Source organism: Seriola lalandi, unplaced genomic scaffold (assembly GCF_002814215.2).
Source record: "Seriola lalandi dorsalis isolate HSWRI2012SDOR001 ecotype SW California unplaced genomic scaffold, Sedor1 jcf7180002054952, whole genome shotgun sequence".
In the NCBI taxonomy this organism is placed as follows: domain Eukaryota; kingdom Metazoa; phylum Chordata; class Actinopteri; order Carangiformes; family Carangidae; genus Seriola; species Seriola lalandi.
In genome coordinates, this window is record NW_019525503.1 from 570,663 (window position 1) to 593,815 (window position 23,153).

Sequence of the window (23,153 nt, forward strand, 5' to 3'; positions counted from 1 at the left end):
CTGCTGCTGCTTTCAGGTGAACATGTCACCTTCGATTCAGGCGGCTTGTACAGGTTCTCTTGATTTCTGGTTTATTCCCATTTATCATCGTTGAGTGCTAACATGGCCTGATGCGACCCCTTTCCCCTCATGCTGGTTGGCCAAAACTATAAAAAAAAGTTGTGAGAAACCTCAGGTGCCTGTTTCTTCACGTTTCCTTCATCTTGGTCTTGTGGTCTCATCGGCCTCTCCGATGACCTCAAACCTTCTTTAATCTCTTTTCATCTTTGTTGAGTGAAATGACACCATGTACAAACAGTGTGGGTGAATTAACAGTTTTTAATTATAACTTTTGTACAATAGATTTTACATTTTCACAAGCTAAGAAGTTAATGATGCCGGATAGCTGAGGGAGCCTGCATCTCCAAAAAAGCCATTTCTGGTATTTTGAAACAACAGATGGGATGGAGATGGACGGCAAACTTATTCACCATCTTTATCCCTTTTCGTGGGATCCTAACGTCAGGAAGAAGTGACCCCCAATTTTGAGGCCACTTCAAAGAAAGGTGAAGCACTGAACCATCTCTATAAACTTTATCTCATATTCCAGATATGACTCTGGGATTCAAATATAAAATGATCAGACGTATTTTAAGACACAATTCTGAGAAATGTGATCAGTCCCAGTTTTTTTGTCGTAACATTTCTCTTTCACTTTCCATCCAAACTGCACACATTCAATCTGTGGGACTTCGCCCACTTGCCCACCTCTGCTAAAATATACCATAAAAAAAAGCCTTCAAATGGTAATGGTATAGAATATATTTGTCTTTAAACATTTGATTCATTTCCTTCACAGTCACCATGCAATGACAATGTTCTTTCTTGCCCAGCTTCTAGTGACCGTCACCGTAATTATTTCAGCAGTAAAACCAAAGTAATTACTGTAACGGCACAGTAACAACTGTCAATCTGTGGCTGGCCCATCTCATTCACTTTGACTCGTCGACACAGTAAAAATTAGTAAAAGATAGAAAAATAAGTTCAAATCTTAGCCAAGAAAAAAGAAAGAAAAGAAAATCAATACTATATGTAAGCAACGTCATAAATGGGGCTATGGTACAAAACAATATGCTTAGGAAATACAGTCGTATATAACTACAGTAGGAGAGTTACATTGATATCCTCTTTCTCAGATGCAATAATATTCCATAATCATGTACATACTGGGAGAAATATACATATAAGTTGTTATAAAAAACAATATTCTGGCTTATTCCATGTACTCTATGTTGTATCTGAATGTCAAAATAGCTCACAATGCTCTGGAACAGAAGACCATCAGACATTTATTTGTCCAATTTATAGTTTCAGCCAAGTACATACAGTGCATATACCATGTTTATGCTCAGTAAATAACATTTAAGTTCTACTATACATTAATCATGTTCTGAGAAGCTACATAAACCCAAGCAGCGTGTCGTAAATGCTCCTGTCGGTGTCCAAATGGCTAAAGTAACCTGCTGAACATGCCACAGTGATGAATGTAAACGTCCTGATCAGGTTGGGTTGGACTTCCTCTGGGGGTGGTGGTGGTGATGGGGATGGGGGGGTTCAAAAACCATTGCCTCCATCTGAAAAGCTGATGACAACAGATGCTCATCTACATCTGAGAACTGAATGTGACAGAAATGCTGTGGCTTTTTTTTTTTTTAAGTTTTTTTTTTCCCAGCAGTCCTCAGCAGCAGACAAACAAAATGTTCAGAAGATTTACGTACAGTACATAAGTCACATGTCACGTGTTTGCTGGAGTTTAAAAGAAACAAAACAAAACAAAAAAAAACCAGAGCGTGAACTGACCATCTGCTGAAACCTGAACACGCAACAGCAACTGTCCAACCGTAGCTTAGCAACCGTAACCGTGCACACTGGAGTGACATGCATGAGCCAGAATACAACTTCCAAATACATGGAAGGATGGAGTCATGTTCTTTTTTTTTTTTTACACCTTTCCAGAACAAGACGTTCCAGCAAGACGTTGTAGCGTAAGCTGCCAATGTTAGCGCGCTTAGCTAACGGTCACAGTCACTGTTAAAAGCTCTGCCTAACTTGTCGGTTACTCCTCATTCTCAGGGACATTTTCTCTTTTCTCACGTTCATGTTGTTTTTCTATAAAAGCATTTAAAGGCACAGTACGTAACTTCCGCCGCTGGGCGTCTCCTTCATCTGGTTAAAAAACGTAGTTGAAAACGACCAAGATGTAGAAAAAAAAAAAGGTGGCTTAAAACTTGATTCAAGGTCAGTTTTGATGCTTCTGACAGGCAATCGTGAACGGGATATGACGTCATTGACAGGTGACCAAATGACACGTACCGTTACCATGATTGAAATCACAGATTTCTCTGTGTTTGAGAATTGACGGGAATCGTTTTGGATAATGTAAGAACGCAACTCAACACAATATATACCAATATATCTAGTCATTTTTAGACATTTTAATGCGGAAGTTACCTATTGCAGCTTTAAATGGAGTCACATTCGAACGAAATAACAGTCTAATCTGATAATGTTTCATTATATCCCTGAAATATAACAACACTGTCTCTTTATTACCGTGTCCTCACGTCTACATGAATCATCGATCGGTCAGATGGAGAAATTTCCAATCAACACAACAGCTGATGTCAGTGACTGTTCACTAGGTCAAATTTACAAGCGCACTTTAGTCAATTATTCTCATAATTACCACCAATCTCGAGAGGCGCTCTCCGTGCCACGGTTACGGTAAACTGTGTACATGCCATGCTAGGATGCGAAACTTGACAGGTGTGTGGACAGCGACCGAGCGTGATGGAGTTCAGGCAAATGGTCAATTTAAAGTGATCGCTCCCTTCCCCCCAAAACGCGTGTCGACAGTTTCACAATTGAGGCAATAAGTCGCAACACTGAACTGACGGATGCGGATGCTGTGAGCGTCGAGTTACCATGGAATATACGCTACAACAATAAGCCTATTTTTATTTTTTTTTTCCTCTGCTCTCGTCTGTTTCTGTGGATGCAGCGCAGCAAAGTACATCAAAACTCAACTGATAAAAACTAAAAGGTGAAACTGCAGCAGCTTCTCTGTCACCTTCCATGGAGAAACACTGAACATGGCTTGGACTTCTAACAGTTACAAGTATGTACAATCACTAATGAGTGCAGTGGATTCAGCCATCCACAGCAGCGTACAACCCGCGGCCCCGTGATCTCCGAGCGTCACTCTGTTGGCAAATCGAGGTGTAAAGAAAGAGAGGAGCAGAAGCCTGGTCCTGTGTGTGTGTGTGTGTTCCTGTGTGTTTTTGTCTGAATGTGTGAAAGTGTGCGGTATGTGTGCGTGGGTCTTCGCCTGTGTGCTTTTGCCGGCGGCGGCGGTGTGTGTTCAGTATGAGCTACAGTGAAGACGGTTTGGGCGCAGATGTTTGTATCTTCTCTGATGTTTTAAGTTTTTGGTGTTCACCCTGAAAATTAAAAAAAAAAAAAAAAGGCTTTCAAGTGACATTTCTTTTGTTGTCAGGTAGACGTTTCATTCAGCTCATAGAAACCTTTAAATACCAGATCACGTGATTATCAAAACATACACAAACCACACCGAGGAGACTGAATAACATCTAAAAAGCTGCCCGTGTGATAAAATGTAGCTGTTACTGAACTGACTGTGACTTTTAAGCGAAAGATCCCACCTATAGCCTCGACACACAAACAGACGTGGGTGAAAACTCATGTGACGACTCCGAAAATCAATGTTAATTTACATTTTGTGAACCGTTCCAAGAGCCACCAGCTGTGGTTTACTGGAATGTAGTCCTCCGGTATTTTGCCATTTCTGCCCAAAGTTGAGCAACACGAAAGCTGTTTTTTTTCAACTAACCCAAAGGGAACACACAGCCAAACTGAGTTAACACGTATAGTAGATCACCGTTTTAGCACACAGCTGCAATGCAAAAAAACAAAAAACAAAAAACATTAAAACAACAAACTTTTCCAAAAATTCATAAAAAAATCAAAGTAGGAATCAAAATAGAGACAGATTCCAGGGGGAAATAAAAAGTACAACAGGTGTTACTGAGAAGAAAGCATATCATTTCTTGTTTTGCTTTTTCTTTTATACAAATGTGTGTTTGTCAGTCCGTCGTAGCTCGTCGCTGTGAGGCGGCGAGGCTACAAGTCGCCCGGCGAGGAGGGCGCCGGCAGGCTGCAGTACCACAGCCAGAGCAGAGGGGGCAGCAGAGAGGCCAGGCCCACGGGCCGTCTGGAGACAGCCGAGTTTCTCAGGATGGCGTTGGATGTACTTGGACCGTCTATCTGAGGATCCTGGGGGAGAGAGAGAGAGAGAGAGAGAGAGAGATCATCATATGGTTTATGGGGCCATGAAAGCGTCGTACATTGTAGTATAAGTAAAAATTCAGGTTTCTTATTTTCAAACGAGTCAGCTGAACACAATAGGAGATCAGCTGTGGATGTAATGTTAATGTTATGGTATGTCAGGTATGTGAGCCCGTGAGCTGAATCTGGTTATCACACATCCATCTCCTCGTTCTCCGGGCCGAACAATCGTCCTGAAAAAGTGTTCATTCGGAGGAAACGGCTTCATCTGCTCCGAATGTCCAGATTGTGGCGTAACAAAGTTTCAGGAATCAGTTGTGGCAGGTGCCTGCGGATCTTATCCACAGCACATTCGTGACAGCTTGATAAATGATGATCAACATAAACAACAATAACATAAGACTCATTTCATGCAAAGCGTCATTCTCATTTTTTCTGAGGTGTTGGGTCTTAATTTATTCATGCATCACACATCACAAAGACGCGATGATGATGTTTTCCAGTGTTGTCATCTTAAACCCGCTGGGAGATATGTCGGACTAAAGGTTGGAGTTTAATTGATGCAAGAGAGACGTGGCAAACATAAAGATATTTGAATGTTTAATTCAATAATATCACCTATAAAAAACTCTGAATATATTCATCTGGTGTGACACGGGAAAAAAAAAATCAAAAGGTTGTTTTTATAAATAAAATGCCACAGCGGGAAGCTAGAAAGTAGGTGTGTGTGTTTGTGTGTGTGTGTGTGTGCGTATTTGCATGTGGCACCATGTGTAACTATGTGTGTGTGAACAGGACCTCACCATCGGTCTTCGGCTTGCTAATAAAGCTGCAAGCTAACGGGCTGGGTCATCTCCCCGAGACCTGTCCCTGCTTCTATTAAATGTCAGTCCAGTGCATAACAGTGCCTTATTATTGTACAATGACATTTACAGTGAACTTTAAAAGCCACCAGATAAGCAACAATCCCATTTCAGCCTCAAAGGAACTACAAAGAAGAAGAGTTTACAAAGGAGGCAGGAGGGATTGCCACGGCTATCACTGTCAGAGGGAGGTCAGAGACTTCCAGCAGCGAGGTTGGATTAGAGTTTGTGATGATTTGATAACTTGAGCAATTGCCTTTTGGTCTTAAATAAAATTGTTTTCTGAGGTAAATTTGAGAAAGACAAGTTGTGTGCAGGATTTTAAAGGCTTTGATATTTTCCCCCAAATTAAAGACGTTGTTTATTGATAGCACTTTTGACCGAGCGAAGCTGCACTGCCAGTATATAACATCTGAATACACTGCAGTAATAAGGTTACAGGGACTAGACACACGGCTTAAGACAGACCATTTGTCATTTCCAATTATTGTGGCCCATTTATTTTCAGTCAAAGGTTTGATATTTTGCTTTGACTTTGTTAGTGCATCCAAGGATGCTCATAAAACTTAGATTTGGTCGCCTTAAAGATGCATTTTTATCTTCAATACAACTGTAACAAAGAATTTAAGAGGTGAGGAAAGTTTTCCTCGTCCTCTCATCAACAGCAACATCATGACTGTGAATGAGACCCGTAGAGATCCATCCCGAACTACATTTATTATTCATTTTATTCCTTGCACCTTTATTTACTGAAATTCACTAAAAGCATTTTGTTACACAGTGGAAGAGAAGCTTACCACGCAGAAGACACCGTCAACAGTTGAGTTTGACTTCAATTTCTGAGCCTGCAAAAGAAAAAACACAAAGAAACACAATCCATGTCAGAAAGATTATTCACATTACAAGACGGCAACTCACAATCTGCAGTAATTCATTTGTTTTGATCAACAATCAATGGAACAATCAAGAGTCTCGTTAGAGTGAAATTATTCTGGCATCATGTAAACCCGGCAGCACGCGGGCAACACTAAACCCTCATTGCGTTTCTGAGAACTCGCTGTGGATCTGATCGTGAGCGCAGGCTGGAAACTGAAGCTAAATTGGAAAAACTCCAATAACCTTGGAGAGTTTACGCTGAGAGGCCTGTAAAACTTTTAAAGCCTCTGATATTTACACTCAAGAAGAAGAAGAAGGAGAAGAAGGAGAGCGAGGCTGAGCGCAGAGGGACAGTCCGACCCAGACTCTGATTTCATCTCATATTTATCATTCAGTGACCGTCGCGTGCTCAGACACACTGTCTTTGATTCCCCCTCCCTCTCTCTCTCTCAAACACACACACACACACACACACACACACAGACACACACACTTTCCATGTGTGTATAAGAAGGTTAGATGACACCAATTACTGATGCTGTGATTGCTTCAGTGCGTTCTCATGTAATTTACTGAGTATTAATAATGGGTTATTAAAATTAGAGCTCGTGCAGTGTATCTGCTAAAACCAGGTCTTGTACCAAAACAGTCGGCAAGCAGTTTGTTTTAGGTCTACATGTTCAGGCTACTAAGACCACCTGGTTAAGAGTTGGAGGAAAAAAAAAATCACCTTCAGGGTTTAAAGAAGACATTTAGTGTTTGAAGTTAATTACCCCGACCTCCTCCCTCAGGCTTTCTCTGGGAGCACCTCACTTCCTCTGGCTTTGCTATTAAATATAGACTTCTGTCATTCATTCACACACACACACACACACACACACACACACACACACACACACACACACACACACAGACCTTTTGTGCATTCACAGAAATAAACGAGCGTCTATCATTAGAGGGCGGTCGGACTAACCCGTGGCTAACTGGCGGCGACGACCTGTGGTTTTATTAAACTGGTTGTGTTCACAGTGGGAAGACGGTGAGGGATCTCATGAGGTTGATATAAGGAAAGGTTGTGGTGAAGTAAAGATTAGGGTTATAGTTGATAAAAAGGAAAACTTTCATGACAAGTCAATGTGTAGAATAGTATCTTATAGATACAGTATAATTACTGGGTAAACAGGGCTGACGGTAGATTTGAAACATGACCACTAGAGGTTGTCAGGAAAACTTAGGAAACACTTTAAACTAGTTTAGGGAAAAGAAAAAAAGAAAAAACTTTAATTATCGGCCTCTAACAGGAAACAAAATCTATTCCCCTGAAAAATAGACGCACTACACTTACTTTGCAAAGGACACACTACTGTACTTCCTGTGTTGGCAGTGAGCAATGAGATTGAATAAAACTGCAGAATCATTTGAGATTAATATGATTTCTAGAGAGGCTGAGCAGCAACTTTAATATTCACTGCATCTAAAAATGTAATCATGTAAAAAAAAAAAACACATTTTAACCAATCAACTCGGATCTCAACTCAGACGCTAAACAGGCTGAGAGCTTCTTGGTGAAATGCAGCAACAAATGTTTTGACTTAAGCACGTCAACCTCAGAGGTTTCTCTATTAAAAACCACGTACTCGCGACCTAATTACACCACTTTTAAAAAAGCCAATCACGTCACGAACAGAAGAAAGTACAAATAAACATGACATTTGTTCCGCGATGACACATCACACTGGTAATCTTCCTTCTCTCCTCTGTATCTGTGCACTTCTTTTCTTTTTTTTGTAATTTCCAAACAGATCAGAAGTGATTACCACTTGTGTTGATTGCACGACGAGTTGATTTGTTGCGTCGTGCTGCAGGCGCTGCAATCAGCTTCTCAGCATCTTGTATTTTTGTTGTGTAGTTGGTAAATTAAGCATCTGATTATGAGTTTGGTTCTCTCAGCAGGTAAATATATATATACAGTATATATATATATATATATTCTTTTCCCCTTGCCTCTAATGACCTGCACACTGAATCTCTGTATTCAGGTTGGATGCTGTAAGTGAATGTAACTCCAGTTTTGGCTTATGGGTATGTATGTGTGTGTGTGTGTGTGTGTGTGTGTGTGTGTGTGCTCAGGCTCTCGGTGTGACAGAATAACAAATGGCTCTAGTATACAGTATAGTGAATTCAGACCAAAAATAGGGATGTACAGGATGTAGCGGGCATGGTAATACAGAAAGTGAGAAACCGTATTCTGTTATTACACTTTTGCTTCAGCACTAAACCACAAAAAAAAAAAAAACAGACAAAGCTTAGGTGGAATTACGTCTATAAATCATAGTGTCTTTGTATAAAGACCCAAACAGAGGAACAAGCCAAGAATTTCAAGCATGATCGCAGAGAATACAAGTGAACTGAGGAAGACGATGACTAAACACAACTCGTGCTTCATGACGAGGTCTCGTCGGCGCTTGGAGTCACTGTTCAGACAAATTAAAGGTGTCAAACATTTCTACGTCTCAGAAACAACCGAGAGAAGACCAACGGTAACCAACGGTAACCATCAGTGCCGTATGAAAGTCTGAAATCCTGCAGCTGGAAATTTCAATTACGCCGATGTGTGTTTTTTGAACGTAGACTCCATCTGCCACCGCGTTAGATTTCACTGTCATAACGTCTCCACGAAGTTTAAAAACTAACACAGGTGGAATTCAGAAGTTTTCTCCTCCTGAAATCAGATTTAAAGGCAACAACCTAACGTAAACAACACTCCCGACATGACCATCACTCCAAGCACAGGATTGCAGCCTCCTCTAAAACGACTGAGACGTCTTAGTCATTTTTGTTTTCCAATCCTGTGAGAAGATCCCGTTGACCTCCTTGTATTTGGCGTGGAGTCTGAAATCGCAGCAGTGGTTGATGGATACAGCATCAAATTTTTTCTCATTTGGGTGAAATGACCCTTTAAATTAGATCACACTCGCTCGTACACTGCTTCGCTTGTGATTACAAAAGCAAATAAATCTTCACAGTACTTGTATAATATAAAACAAAGCAATGCTTATTTCCATTCAAAAAAGATTTGGACGTCAACAAATTCAAATTTTGCTGCCTCATGTCCACGTGTTTTACATTTGCCTAATACCTGCCTGTTCTGAAAAGTCACATTAGCATGTGGTAGATTTCCATATTTGTCCAGGGCACTTCCTGCCTGCTTTTGGAGTCAACTATATTCATAAGAACAAGCTGATGGAGCCCCGGGGTTTGCACACCGAGGGCCGACGTGTGTGCATGTGTGTGTCTGCAGTGTATATGTTTTATCTGTGGTGGCTCCTCTGTGCGATGACACAGAGGGAAATAGTCCTTCTAGTGTTTTAATTTCCTCTGAAAACTCAGGAGGAAGACGGCGTCTTCTCACTTTGTGACACGTTTACATCACACACAAAGGCAACGGAGGAGGAGGGAAATTAAAGAGAGGAAGAGAAAGAAGAGAAGAGGCGAAGCTACACCGGAGTACAAGAAAGGAAGACGACATAGAGAGCTGCACGTTTCTAATTTGGTTTGAAGCTCACGGTCAAAAGCACTTTGTCTGAACATTTCACAAAGGAGTCGAACTCCATTCGTGAACATTGACAGAAAGGGAAAGTGGAAGGCACACAGGCCTAAAGCTGCTTTTCCTCCAGTTGCTAAAAAGAAAGAAAAAACAACCTCACTGGGAGCTAAGGAGCTTTCAGCTGGTTACATCGTCCACCTTTCTTTTCTCTTTTATTCTGTCAAGCTGAGGTAAACGCAGCGCTGTAAGTGCTGCTTGGTTGTCATCGGATCACTGGTTAATGGTGATTATTCTGTGTGTGTGTGTGTGTGTGTGTGTGTGTGAGTGTGTGTGTGTGTGTGTGTGAGTATTTGTGTGTGTGTCTGAAAGAGAGAGATCAATGAGCGTACTGGAGTGAGTCTTCTGACAGGCCTGTCCCCCGAGTGTGTCATTACAACCGTATAGCCTGCCTTCATGTGTACACACACACACGCACACACACACACACACACACACACACACATACACACACGTATGCATGCAAACACACGCCAATACAACGGAGAACTGTGCACACATACTGTATATACACACTAGAAAAGTGGTTTAACAACAACTCTCTCATTAACTCGTACTTGACGTGCTATCAGAGCAGTGCCGACAGCACACACGCACCAGTACACCACCAAAGCTCATTATCAGTACAGACTGTGTGTGTGTGTGTGTGTGTGTGTGTGTGTGTGTGAGTCAGTGAGTCAGTGCAGTTGCATTTGTGTGTGTTTATGTGTGCAGGAGGAGTGTGTAATTGCATTTATCTACAGTTTCTGTCTGTGTGAACTAAACTTGCAGGTCTGTAAACCTGCATATATGTGTGTGTGTGTGTGTGTGTGTGTGTGTGTGTGTGTGTGCGCTACAGTGCTATTAAATTCTAGTCTTGTTTTGCTCAAAACATTCATGGACATTAAGTTAATCTATGATTCAAATCTAAGCCTGCTATCACTGCCACACTGACTGACAGGTGTGTCACACAGGTTTGTTCTTATGAGCGGAAGTGCGTGTTAAAAACATGTCGGTGTTGTTATTGCTAACATCTTCAAATACACATAGATTAGCAATAATCAAAAGTTTGTGATTTATCTGTAAATTCACTTCATTCTTTTTGATGTAATCTGTGTTTTTCTTACGGTTTGTTTTCCGGTTTCTGCACAAATTCATATTTTTATATTAATAACGGATCACTGACTGTGATGGGGAAAAAAAAAAAGTGACAGACACAAAAGAGAATAACTACACAGTCCTTCGGTTCCTCTCAGCTCTGCAGAGTATTTTAGCATCTTTCAGCTTGTTTTTGCTCTCAGTGTAAAAGCTCTGATGAAGGCGGCGGCTAAACTTCAGATGGACAAAGTTAGCGACTAGCTGGTGACCATTAGCAGTGTTCAGCTACTTCCTCAGGAGTCGGTGGAGACCCAAACAGAGCTAAAAGGAGAGTGAGCTACATTTGTCAGGTGACCAGAAACATGTTACACTTTGTGGAAACTAAATAAATAAATAAAGATGTTATTTTGAGGGTGAAAATCTGGATTTGGTAACGTGCTGTTATTATGTGTGATTATGTTCAGATTGGGGCTTTAAAGCCACAGCATAGACAGTACTCTCTAAACAACTATATCAACTAGTGCTTGATATCAGTAAACGTATGAGCCTTCACAAACAGCAACACAAACAGAAGAGGTGATTACGCTTAAGATCGTTGTTTACAGAAACAATGATTAAAGGAGGATTTCAGCTTGAAATAACGGGAGGATATTTCTGTAAGCGTCTGTAAACAATTAAGAGCTTCAGTGATTTTATGATGCTGGCGTCAGATTGCAGTATTATTATAGGTGAGATGGCTCTCTGAGTCTCTGTCATCACTCCGCTGGTAATAACAGTGTTATCTCCACTTCCCGCCTGAACCAGGAGCAGCCCAACGCCGGCGTTCAGGACTGCTGCAGGTAAAAACCCTCCTGTTTCATCAAGCTACGTAACTCTTGTTCCTGTAGAGCAGAGTGTCGCTGCTGCCAGCTGAGAGCCACCTATCAAAAACTGTTACGGCTAACATAGCAAACAGCTGCTCTCTAACACCACTCTGCTTTCAGCTCTATTTCTTGGTCTCTCCTTGGATCTCCAGCTGCTAAATGTTCCACTTTCTCCACCACGACAGTGACTTCTTGACTGCGACTTGTCGGAGGGTCGTTCGCTGGAAACTGCTGTCGAAGTTTTACTCATAAGATAAGTTCTCAGTACGGACAACCCCAACATTATTTTCAGTATTTGATTCACTGCTTTATCTTGACACATTTTGTGCTGCGACGGTACTAGATAAACAAATGGAGCCGCCTGCCTCAAAGTGGAAAGAGATAGAAAGTGAGCCGGAGGATGGAGAGGCAGTGAGGTACGTAACAGGAACAGACAAACAGACTGACAGTAGATGAACAGACACTGTTGATATATGGATGGTGAGACTGATAGAAAAGGATAGAAAGATCAGCGGCTCAGATAAAGAGAATTGGTAACTCTGAAACTTGAGCCATCTGCAAAATCTTTCTCTCTACAAAGAAGAAGAAGGAAAAAAATAAGAATAAGTTTCTGAGATGTTTTCATGTCATGGGATCAGATTTGTCCCAGACCGGCTGGAACCCATGAACCTCTCTGAGCGCAGTCGTCCTCTGAATCCAAAACTAGCTGGAGGCTGTGTGTGTGTGTGTGTGTGTGTGTGTGTGTGTGTCTAAGTCTCACCTGCAGGCTGCCACAGAAGTGGTAGATGCCGGGGTCTGTGTTGATGTGGTTGTCAATTGTGTTGGGGTTGCGTTCACGGTTCCTCTGGTAGGGGGTGGTGGTGGAGGTGGTGGTCTGGACGGGGGACATCGGCTGCCACACTCCCACATCTGTTCCGTTCCCAAAGGCCTGGATGGCATTACCTGCAGAGGTGGAGGTGTGAGACAGAACCTATTAACTGTGGAAGGAGGAGGGCGTAAACAAATAAGAGGAAATAAGTAAATCAACAAAACAAAAGAGAAAAAGGCGAGCGAGTAATTTGATTATTTATTATAAAAGCTCCAAACACGTCTCCTGGTGAGTCTGACTTGGAGATAAGCCGAGCTGGTAAAGCGTCAGTGTGCCGCACCAGAACCACCACGTCGTAACTCGGAGCAGGTCCCTTTAGCACCGAGCTGGATCTCGTCATGAATCACACGCTTGTTAGTCCCCACGTTAAAATAAAGCTTTATATTGCACCGGCCTAAACCACAATTAAAGGTGAGTTAGAAGGTACTTAGGTTTTGTTATCACTTGGCTCCATTATAAATTCACCACACAGTCAAAAACCTGAGTGCTGATGTAGCTATTTACCATTAGAGTCCATTAGTCGCCCTATTAATAGCCTTCTATGGCTTTGATGTAAAAAGACACACACACACACACACACACACTCACATCAGAGGAAAGCTGAGCTCTACAGAGATGCTGCGTGGACGCACCGATACTCTTCCCTCCAACAGTGAATTATGACCCTGATACTGTGATGAAGGAAGAGAGAGCTCATCTGCATAATGGCTCTTTAACCTCACTGAAATATTCACATCCACATGTGCAAAGACACGTGGATTTGTCCGAATGATGGACACAAATATTCACCTCGTTGGCTCAAGTTGTTGTTTGTTGTTAACGCCAAGTATAAGAAAACACAGTTCTAGTTGTGTTATGAAAATCTGTGTGTTTAAATTCCCACATACCCAGAAATTCAACATATAAGACATAGGTGGTTTTCAAAATAAAATGCATTTATCTGTCTCACATTAAAATAAAGGTTTATCAGTGCAAGCCGTCTTTAACACAGTAACCCATCAGTCTTTTCTTTCCCCTTGTCTGTCTGTGCAGACTCTCTCACAGCTCAACCGCCCCCCACTGTTAAATTATATGCATTCATTCAAAGGCACATCACAACAAATGATACTGGCGTTTTTGCATAATTTACACATGTAATTAATTATAATTTGAATGTATACTGTCTCTGAATATCTATATATGAGTAGTAGAGTAAAAAAACTCTTCCTCTTGTCGTAGTGCTGGCGTGAGGGCGTGCTGAGTAAAAGTAAATCTCTCTGGATTTCATCAGTTGTGAAGTCAGCAAATTTTCTGATTTAAGACCAGACCTCTGCACTGTGGCATCCTCGTGCCCTAAAGTTGCATTGCAGGGCCGAGCAGCAGCTGCGGCACAAACCGGCAACATTTATACTTCAGATCTTTGAAGAACTGTGAAGGATGATTGTGGCTGACCAGTAGGCCCGTCGAGGACAGGACATTTGGACAGTCGAGTGCATGTAGAGATGTTCACTGGATGGATCTCTCTCGTGTGTCTGGAGACACTTAAAACACGTGTACGCAGCAGGGTCTCGCCCTCATCTTGTCTTTCTTTTCCTTCCCTCCCTGCGGAGCTGTCTTCCGCTTTTAAACTCCCCCTGACCTGGAGAGGAAACCTCAGAGTTAGCTCCACTCGGTACATTTAATAAACGTCACGATTGAGCCGGACACTCCCTCACTTCATCTTCTTCAACTGACCTCTAGTAAGACCAGACATCCCAAAAAGACGCTCACATGTCTACACCTTCACTCCACGTGTTACCGTCGGTGGCGGTAACGCACCAAATTCGCTGCTTGCCAATAAACCTCAGAAGGAGAAGAAGTAGAACGGTACAGAGCGCAGGTGGGTAAGAAATCATGGCTGACAGAACCCAACTGTTTTACTTGATTGTTTCTAAATTTACCTTTAAATAGAAAAATCACTTTGTATAACCTGGTGTTGAACTTTGGACGTGAATCTGTCCTCACATGTATCTGGTTCTGTCCGGTACAAACTAAGGAGTAGTTTTGTCCTTGAACACGCAGCTACTTCGTCTTAGCAGTTAGACAGTCAGGATGACATCCAGGTTTGTTCTCTCACACTCTCTCACACACACACACACACACACACACACACACACACACACACACACACACACACACACACCCTGGATATCGGCCGGTTGATCCTTTGCGAAGCTTTTATTAAAATATATAAAGACGACTTGGTACCTTCAACTTATAATTTTCAGATTTCCATCACAAACTTTAAAGTCATTTCATCTTACATCGCCTCCTTGCAGCCCCTCCCACAGCCACTGACTGGGTTCCTGCAGTTTTGTGGTGCTGTGCACTTTTTTGTTTTTGGAGGAACCGGCACTGGCATCGCTGACAAAAGGATAATATATAAAGGTCATTACTGTGGTGTGATTCCCAGATTAACGGAGGAAAATTACATCTGATTTTGTGATAACTGGAAAAACAAAAACAAAAAACAAACAATCAAAAAGAAATAACTTAATGTTCTTGTACAATATGATGGAGCTGGGTGAGATTTAATGTGTATATACTGTGTCTAAGGGATTAGGGCAGCACATATAATGAGACAAGCCCCGTCTTTAAAATGTTATTCACACTAACTATTCTTCAAAACATTTTAAATGTATATAAAAAAAAAAAGCTGTTGGTATTCACATGTGAAATGCATTATTCAGCACAAAATAAGCAATTTTTGTCAATATCCTGCAGCTCTCATATGTGCGACGTTTGCTCGTGAGTGTGCATGTGCATATTTAATTTTTTGCTTATGTCTGTGAGCATGTGATTGTCGAGCTGGTAGCTTTGTGCCGAGACAGCAGAAGCCTGATGAGCATATTGTAAATGTTGATCGGCTCCGTCTCCTCACCTAAGGCCTAATTGCAGACGCAGCACAGCGGCCATGTGTGCGAAATAGTCCGCTTCTCAAACTAAGCCTTGCGATGTCAGATGAGCATGAGTGCGTCGCTGACTCCTGTTTGGTAGATGTTTTTGTAAATGCAATATATAAAATATTGTCTAAGTATCTATCTGGTGCCTGTCTGACACCTCTCTTTATACATTCATTGTCTTATTGCTTGTTTATAATCAACTGAATTTCCTCCGGGAAGGTGGAGATGGAGGCTTAAGGTACAAAAACACATTTGTATTGTATATTAAAAATCAATCCAAAGTTACAAATCATAAACAAATCCTCTCTGAAAACACATATACTGTATTTGCAGATCCAGTTAGATGGCAGGTGCATTTCTATTTTCATTCTGTGCAGGTCCAAAAGTCTGAGACCTGTTTCCCATTCTTATCGTACTTTCAGTATCAGAGCTGCGTTTGATCACCAGCTTTACAAGATAAGGGCGTTCTTGGTCTCATTATCTTAAATGGAAGCTAAAACCTTCTGTGTGCATAACTGAAGCATAATAATAATGATGTCTCATTGTGACTGAAAATGTCATCAACACAGCAGCTAACTTGAGCATATTAGTCAGCGAGGGTTCAGTGACACTGACATTGTCACTGACACTGAACAGACACAACCTGACAAACCTGATCCCTAATTAAGGTAAATGTGCTCCAGACAGATTAAACTTCAAGAGGTGAAGGTATTACTTTAAGGGTACAGCACTAATCTTTGAGTTTATTTGGATAATAAAGCCACACACACACTGTAAAGCTTATGCCTTTTCTCAAAAGATTCAGGGGCAGAAGAAAATTGCACCTCTGCTACTGTTTCAGTCAGGATACATAAAAACGATTCACAGCCACTGCAGACCGGACAACACACATTTGTACTTTTAAAGGTCCCATAGAATGTAAAGATAAATGTCCATGTGTAGTGTGATTATAGATCAGCTCTAGCTTCTATATTAATACTGTGAAAGTATCAAAGCCTCAGTCCACAGAGAAATGCACACAGCCTGTATTCAGAAACTGAGCCTTAAAACCAGCCGTCAGGACTTCTGGAACTTTGTGATGTCACAACAAAGCAGTCACCAAGCCCCGCCCACCTGGACCCACCATCCAAACCTTGCAGGATTTGGTTTCTCTGAGTGTTTTTACCTGAAATCTGATATATTTTTATTGGATCACTCAGAAAACAGTCAGCCAATCAGAAGAGAGGCTCAGAGCCTCCTCTCTTCTGATTGGCTCACTGACCTGTTGTTACTAGAGCTGCAGAGAGAAGCCTGAGAGAGGAGATGTAAAACTACACTAAAATGTTTTTTTGGTTCTTAAAACCACAAATAGAAGAAGAAAACATGGAGCTTTAATATGTATGAGCTTCCTTACACTGACCCAAACTGTATGATGGACAATTTTGAGAACTCCTTAACCTGCAGTTCACCCTAAACTCAACCACCAAATTTAGCAGAACAGATAATTTCAACTTTACACTCACTGTTGCCAAATCTGCAAACAACTATTGCAAGTCATTTTCACAGGAGACACACACTGAGTTCAGATCCCCTGCAGTAATGCTGGTTAAAGGCCTGAAACGTTCCGTAAATCTGAGTGGTTTTTTTGATGCATGTGTTTTGAAATGAAGCCCACCTGGGCTTTAAAATGTGATCAGAGAGGCTTTAAAGGCAAACAAGGCAAAAAAACTGATGGCTCCCTAAAATTCTTGAGGTGGTATTTAAATGTCTCATTAAAGCTACTGAAGCTACAATGTGCAGCTCACTCATTGGTCCTCTGGGAGCTGCGTCATCTATTCCAAGAATTGATGACACCAACAGCACCAACAACAAATCATAATTGTATGAGCCGGAGACATGAAAATTGAGCATTAATTGGCAGACATGGTTCTGTCTGTCGATCTGCTGGTGGTGACTCAACTCGCTGGTTTATAAGAACAGCAGCAAAAACCCACCAAAAAATCCTAAAAAAAACCAACCTCTAGTCCTCTTCTCCTGCGTCCTCACATCCTCACGATCAAAGTCGAAACCTCGAAAGACGCTAAAACAAGAAGCGCACACCAACACACACACTTTTTAAAGCACTAAATCAAACATTCATTTAACCTTCCCCAATGCAAACTGCATGGTGCATTTGAACAGGCGTGGTATCACCTTCCCGCTGCAGCAGATATCTGTGTTGGCGGTACAGATGTCTGCGTTACCACTTCATCTCACTTTACATGTACGAGGTTTGCTGTAACACTAGAATCACGATCTTTGAATATTCAGAACATATTCAGGAAGTCGGAGAGGCATCACACTGGAAATAAGAGCTTTGAATAAATTAAAGCGCCGGTGTCTTCTTGAGAATATTAGAGCGGTGGCTTCAAACCTGGAGGTGGAGACCTCTCTACGGGGTGGCGCAGGACAACTCTCTGTAATCATCCAATGAAAACTTTTTGGCTGGAATTGACATATGACATCGCTGCTGATGTTGGGAGAAGGGTCAAGAACAAGAATGGTTGGGAACCGCTGTATTAGATGATGCTGATACGAATGTGTGTCTGTCCACAGCATGAGTTGAACAATAAAATATCTAAAATGCAGTGAAAGAACATAAAGTCCTCCCTCTCTCTCTTTCTGTCTATTCTTTTCATTCTCTCTTGTAGTTCTTCTCTAGTCATGACCCTGTAGCCGGCATGTGTCAGGATCTTCAGAGTTGTCAGTTCCAGTTACTGCTGAGCAAGCTTAATGAGAGCAGAAAGAAGGAGGGAGGGGCGGAGGAATGAAAGGAGGGAGATGGAGACAGAGAGATGGGATGAGCAGAAAGAAGTGAGATGAAGCATAAGCAGGAGGAGAAAACAAGTAAAAGAAGGAGTCGTAATGGTGACATAAGGAACCGGAGAGTCGAAGAGAGAACGGAGTTAAGACTAATTATGAAAAGTCAGAGGAGGCATTTTCCTCCTCTTCGCTCTTCGCTCGGCTCCCTGCTGTGACTGCAAGCAAATACTACACAAAGAGAGAGAGAGAGAGAGGAAGCTTGTTTTAACCCACATTAACCGTCTTTGATCTCGCAAATCTCACGTTGACACACGCGAGCGTAAAAATCATGTTAACACGAGGAAGGAAAAGGACATGTTGGCTACATATCTCACACACGGACTTACTGCCAACAGCAGCCTTTATTATCCAACCCTGACCTGTAACATGATAACAGAGAAGAGAAAACAAGAGGGAGGGAGGGGAAAAAAAAAGAAAACATAATAGGAGAGGAGAAGACAAATGAGGGGGTGAAAGAGAGAAGAGTTGGTGAAAATGAGGCTGCATCTTGTTGGTGTTTTCTCATCTGGAAACTGTCATTCTGACAGAGGGAAATCAAACCTCCCACTCCGCTCGTGCTGAGCTGAACCTCCAGCGGCAACTGCGATCTGACTGTGATTATGGCTCATTATTTTTGAACGCACACCGTTTTCTGCGAGCGTGCACCTACTTAGGAACACACTGACCCAATTGATTCCTTAATACGGGGGCCTTGCAAATTGATTGTTTCATCAATAGATTACCCAATACTTTGAGTGGTTAACGAGGTGACTTGTGGTCGATGTGTGGTAATCTACACGAATGCACGCTGCGATGCAGGTAAACTGTGAATAGCTAAAATCATGAGCGAAGCTTATGACAGGGAACGTGCAGAAGCTAATTAGCTTGGATGGTTTTCACTACGTTCATTGTGCAGCTCTCCTGCTACGAGAGCGCTGACACTTTCCTGTTTAACCTCCGTCCCCATTAGACAGCGTCTAAACATCACAATTATTACAGAGCATGTTTCATATTTTCAACAGAGCCCTTGTGCAGCGAGGACTAGAATAAGCTAATTAATCACTCTGGCCAACTTTCACCTGAAGACAGACTCACACCTGGCGGATATGAGAAACATCACATCCCGAGTCTGTTCTCAGGCCACAGTTTGTATTTGAGTGTCGAGCTGCTGTTTACGAGAGTGGAGGAGAAAACTGCTAATTGAATCCATTTCCTTTTGAAGCCGTTATCAAACAGACAGACAGACAGACAGACAGACAGACAGACAGACAGACAGACAGACAGACAGAGAGACAGATTCCTCCATTTATTAGTAGGATGATATAAATGAAGGTTTGACTTGATCTTGTTGAAGTGAGAAACAAAATACAAATTGCAATTGATATTTTAACTAATTAAAGTGCCAATTAAGCACCGACTAAAAAGAAGCCTGCTACCCAGATGTTTATATTCATGTTTGTTTTTGCTGATTGGAGACAAGAGATACAAGATTCAATAACAGATCTGAATCCGTTTTATCCACCGAAAAGCTGATTCATATGGAACTGTCTATCATAACCCAACCATCACTGCCGCACTACATTCAGATGTACTCCTAACCAGTTAACTACCTACCTGCTATGAAAAGGGCAGTGCATTGTAGGATCACTTTTATTTCTCGAACTAATCCTTTGGAGCCGACACAGATTTTGTGATCGGAAGAAGATTTGATTAAAAACGAAGGTCAGTGGATCTCGCAGTGAATCTGCGGCCCGTCTCGTCCAGAAGTTTTCCGGGTTTCAGCAACTGTTCTTTTAACAAGATCCGAGCTCAGGTGATTACAAACATTCATCCAGCTTAGGTGTCCTTCTGCAACATACTGTCTGTGTGACCCTGTGTCCTGACCTCCATACAAGAATCAATGAAGAATCGCATTACACTTAAACTGTGTTACGGGGGGTTGCAGTGCGCCGAATGACAGAGCGTACCATCAAAACAGAGGGAGCTGAATTAGCTCTGATTACACAGAAACACACAATCAATGTGGCTCTTATCACCACAGCTCAGTAGGAATGCTCCGCAACATATTAATCTTGGCTGGAAATAGGTGTGTTTGTATGTGTGTGTGTGTGTGTGTGCATGTGGGATGCAGAGACATGAGAGCGTGTTTGAGGGGGGTTGTTAATTAAAGCCGTTGTGTAAGAGGGCTTGGATGAAAAAGCTGCTTTCTGCCAGAGATCTGGAGCCGGAGTTCTGCTACAGCTTTTAGCCACGCACACGTTCAGCCGCTGTGGCGCAGTATGACTGGTTGCTCTATAATGCAGAGGGATAACAATGCGAGCATGGCAATGGGATATATTTGGTGAGAAGGGGAGACCGAGAGAGGGAGAGACAAGGAAAGAAAAGAGACGATAAAAGAGCAAAACAGGAAAAAGCGGCCCGCTGAGCAGAGTGGATGGAAATAGAAAGTCACAGAGCAGAACTCAGAGGAGCAGATAAGCTTGAGCTGGAATAGAAAAGAGTAGAAGAAAAACAGACAACAGCTGGTCAGAGGAATAACTCACGGAGGCAGGTGTTCTCGGTGAAAAACTCGGTGAACGTGTCGCACTCGTCCTTGTTGTTGCCGCTGTTGCTGCAGTCGCAGTAGGGAGACACACTGATTTTGGGCGAGCGCAGGTAGTTTGGAGTCATCACCGTACCTGCAAGAAGGTGTCTTTGTTTAAGGAGGAAATGCTTGATCCACAAACATGGTTTCTCAGTGAATTGTTATAGTCAAGAGCCACAATATGTATTTAAACCCTTTAAGATGCAGCTATCATCCTTCTTCTGTGTTAAATGATAAATGCCATGATAACAAAGTTAAATCATTGCTGCATTTATTTCCTTCCTCTCATGCACAGGAGTGGTGTAGTGTGAGTTTCTCTACAGTGAAGCAGAATGCAGAGAAGCCGGGGTGAAGAATAGGCTTTCTCTCTGCGAGGGAAAGCAAATAGCTTCAGTCAGTGATTTCTCACTCCCCCAATGGATTGTTCCCTTGTGCTGGCTGCGCTCCAAAACAGGCCTTTTTGTTTTGCAGTAGGCAGAATGAATTGGCACTGTGTGTGTGGACAGTGTGGTGTGTATGTGTATGTGTATGTGTGGTCTGGTTTCTGCGACTTTTGAGGACTAATTCTTGACAGCTCACTGCTGTGGTGAGGATCGAGACTGGGGTTACATGAAAGGAAACGCAACTCGGGTCTTAGCTTCATTGTTTTTGTTCATAATTTCAATCAGCTGTAATGTTGTAGTCACCAAGTTAACTGCTGAGTCAGACGCGGCTGGAAACAAACCTCCGCGTTAGACAGACTTAATTGAAAAGAGAGAAAAGAAGACGAATGGTGAGATTATATAAAGTGTAAAGATCAATAACAGTTTACAGCCCCACCTCCTGCTACAACGTTGACCTACTGTACTTGCCGAAGTCGTGCACATACAGTTTTCCAAGTTTTAACAGTTGATATTTTAACTTGTTTTTTGCTAATTGGGGATATGGGATGTAAGATTCACCATAATCATAATCTTTTAATCTTAAATTAGAAACATACTGTTTATCTGGTCAATGACGGATTAGTACGACCATTTCAAAGAGCGCTCAACTTTCCGTCGACCATCAACACCCTGTCAGATCACGGTTCATGATCATGGCTGCTCATGTTTGTAGTCTGGTCAGATTTGTAGTGATGTTTCCGCATTTTCCAAATCTCAGCATTTGCTTTGCTGAGTACAGAACAACAGAAACAAAACAACGAAAAATACGATCCGAGTTAAATTATCCTTCAAAGATGTCATTAAAGAAAGTTCACAGAAACCTGGAGTGAATGCAAAGACACGGCCGACCAATAACGATCAAGTTCTCCATGTGAACTCACCAATCAGACCCGAGTACGCGAGGAGGCAGTCTGCGTAGTTCTCCTTCAGACAGCCCGACAGCGAGCGAGGCTCCGGCTGGCAGTTGACAAAGAAGTCTGCCAGTCGTGACCTGCAACACACACAGACCCCAAAAATATTTCAGAGCCAAACACGATTACAGCCGCAGCGGATTCTAGATGAGGAGTTCTGATGTGACTCGAGAGTATGAGGCGAAAATGCCCCGGTCCAAATGAGTGCACGCTGGGAGTCATTTTGTCTCAATGCAATTAGCCTTCTTAATGGCCGCCTTCAGTGGAGTAAGATGACCCGCTTACGTATGCTGCGGCTGTTTTATATCCTGGAGTGAATGAGGCCGAAGGCAATTCTCCACCAGGTCTGTTCTTTTTCATTTACTGCCTTCACAAACGTTTGTTTACACTTTTGCCACAGGAGCAGTCGCATGTGAAATTGAAATGGAGTTTGGATTCCCGGGAAATTCACCATTTGGAGTGAGATTGAATGCGATACACTGGCACTTTGACACAAAAGAAAACCTGCTAATGTCATCTCTGGACTCCAGTATCTTCAAGGAAAACAATCTGGATCTTATTATTTTTTTTTTTTTCCAGTTTCGGCCATCATTCCTTTTAAAGCAACGTTAACATTTTACTGAGAACACTGTGGAAATATTTTCCAACAGGACAGGAACACGAGCGGTCAGAGTTTAGTCATAATATCTAAATCATGTGTTTGACAGTGAAACCAAAAACTGAGTGCACTTGAAATGTCACTTGTAATTTTCTCATTCCAGAGTGAAACTGTGTTTTGGGTGGAACAACAGTAAAAAAGCAGTTAAAAGTTGAACCAGGGAGTCGGCCCACAAAAAAACAAGATATGGCAAAATTCTTCATATTTGCTTTTAGCTTGTCACCAAATAAATAAAAAGTATTATTAGAAATAATACATTTCAAAATCTGTTATTAAACTATTTCCAACCCGTGTGATTATCTGACAGCTTGTGTTCCTACTGTTGGATGCTACAACCCCCCC

At 42.0% G+C, this 23,153-nt stretch overlaps 1 protein-coding gene across 2 annotated transcripts in view; it reads right to left on the reverse strand.

The window, feature by feature from the left end:
* Positions 1-298: 298 nt before the first annotated feature.
* Positions 299-23,153, reverse strand: part of gfra1a (gdnf family receptor alpha 1a) — an 87,958-nt gene continuing 65,103 nt past the window's right edge. For both annotated transcript variants that reach the window (XM_023394680.2, XM_023394681.2), the window contains 5 exons: positions 22,124-22,233; positions 20,780-20,914; positions 12,388-12,569; positions 6,005-6,052; positions 299-4,332 (listed from right to left, as the gene is read on the reverse strand). In XM_023394680.2, coding sequence (XP_023250448.1) covers positions 4,180-4,332; positions 6,005-6,052; positions 12,388-12,569; positions 20,780-20,914; positions 22,124-22,233 — 628 coding nt within the window. In that variant the 3' untranslated portion in view covers positions 299-4,179. The remainder of the gene's footprint in view (positions 4,333-6,004; positions 6,053-12,387; positions 12,570-20,779; positions 20,915-22,123; positions 22,234-23,153) is intronic.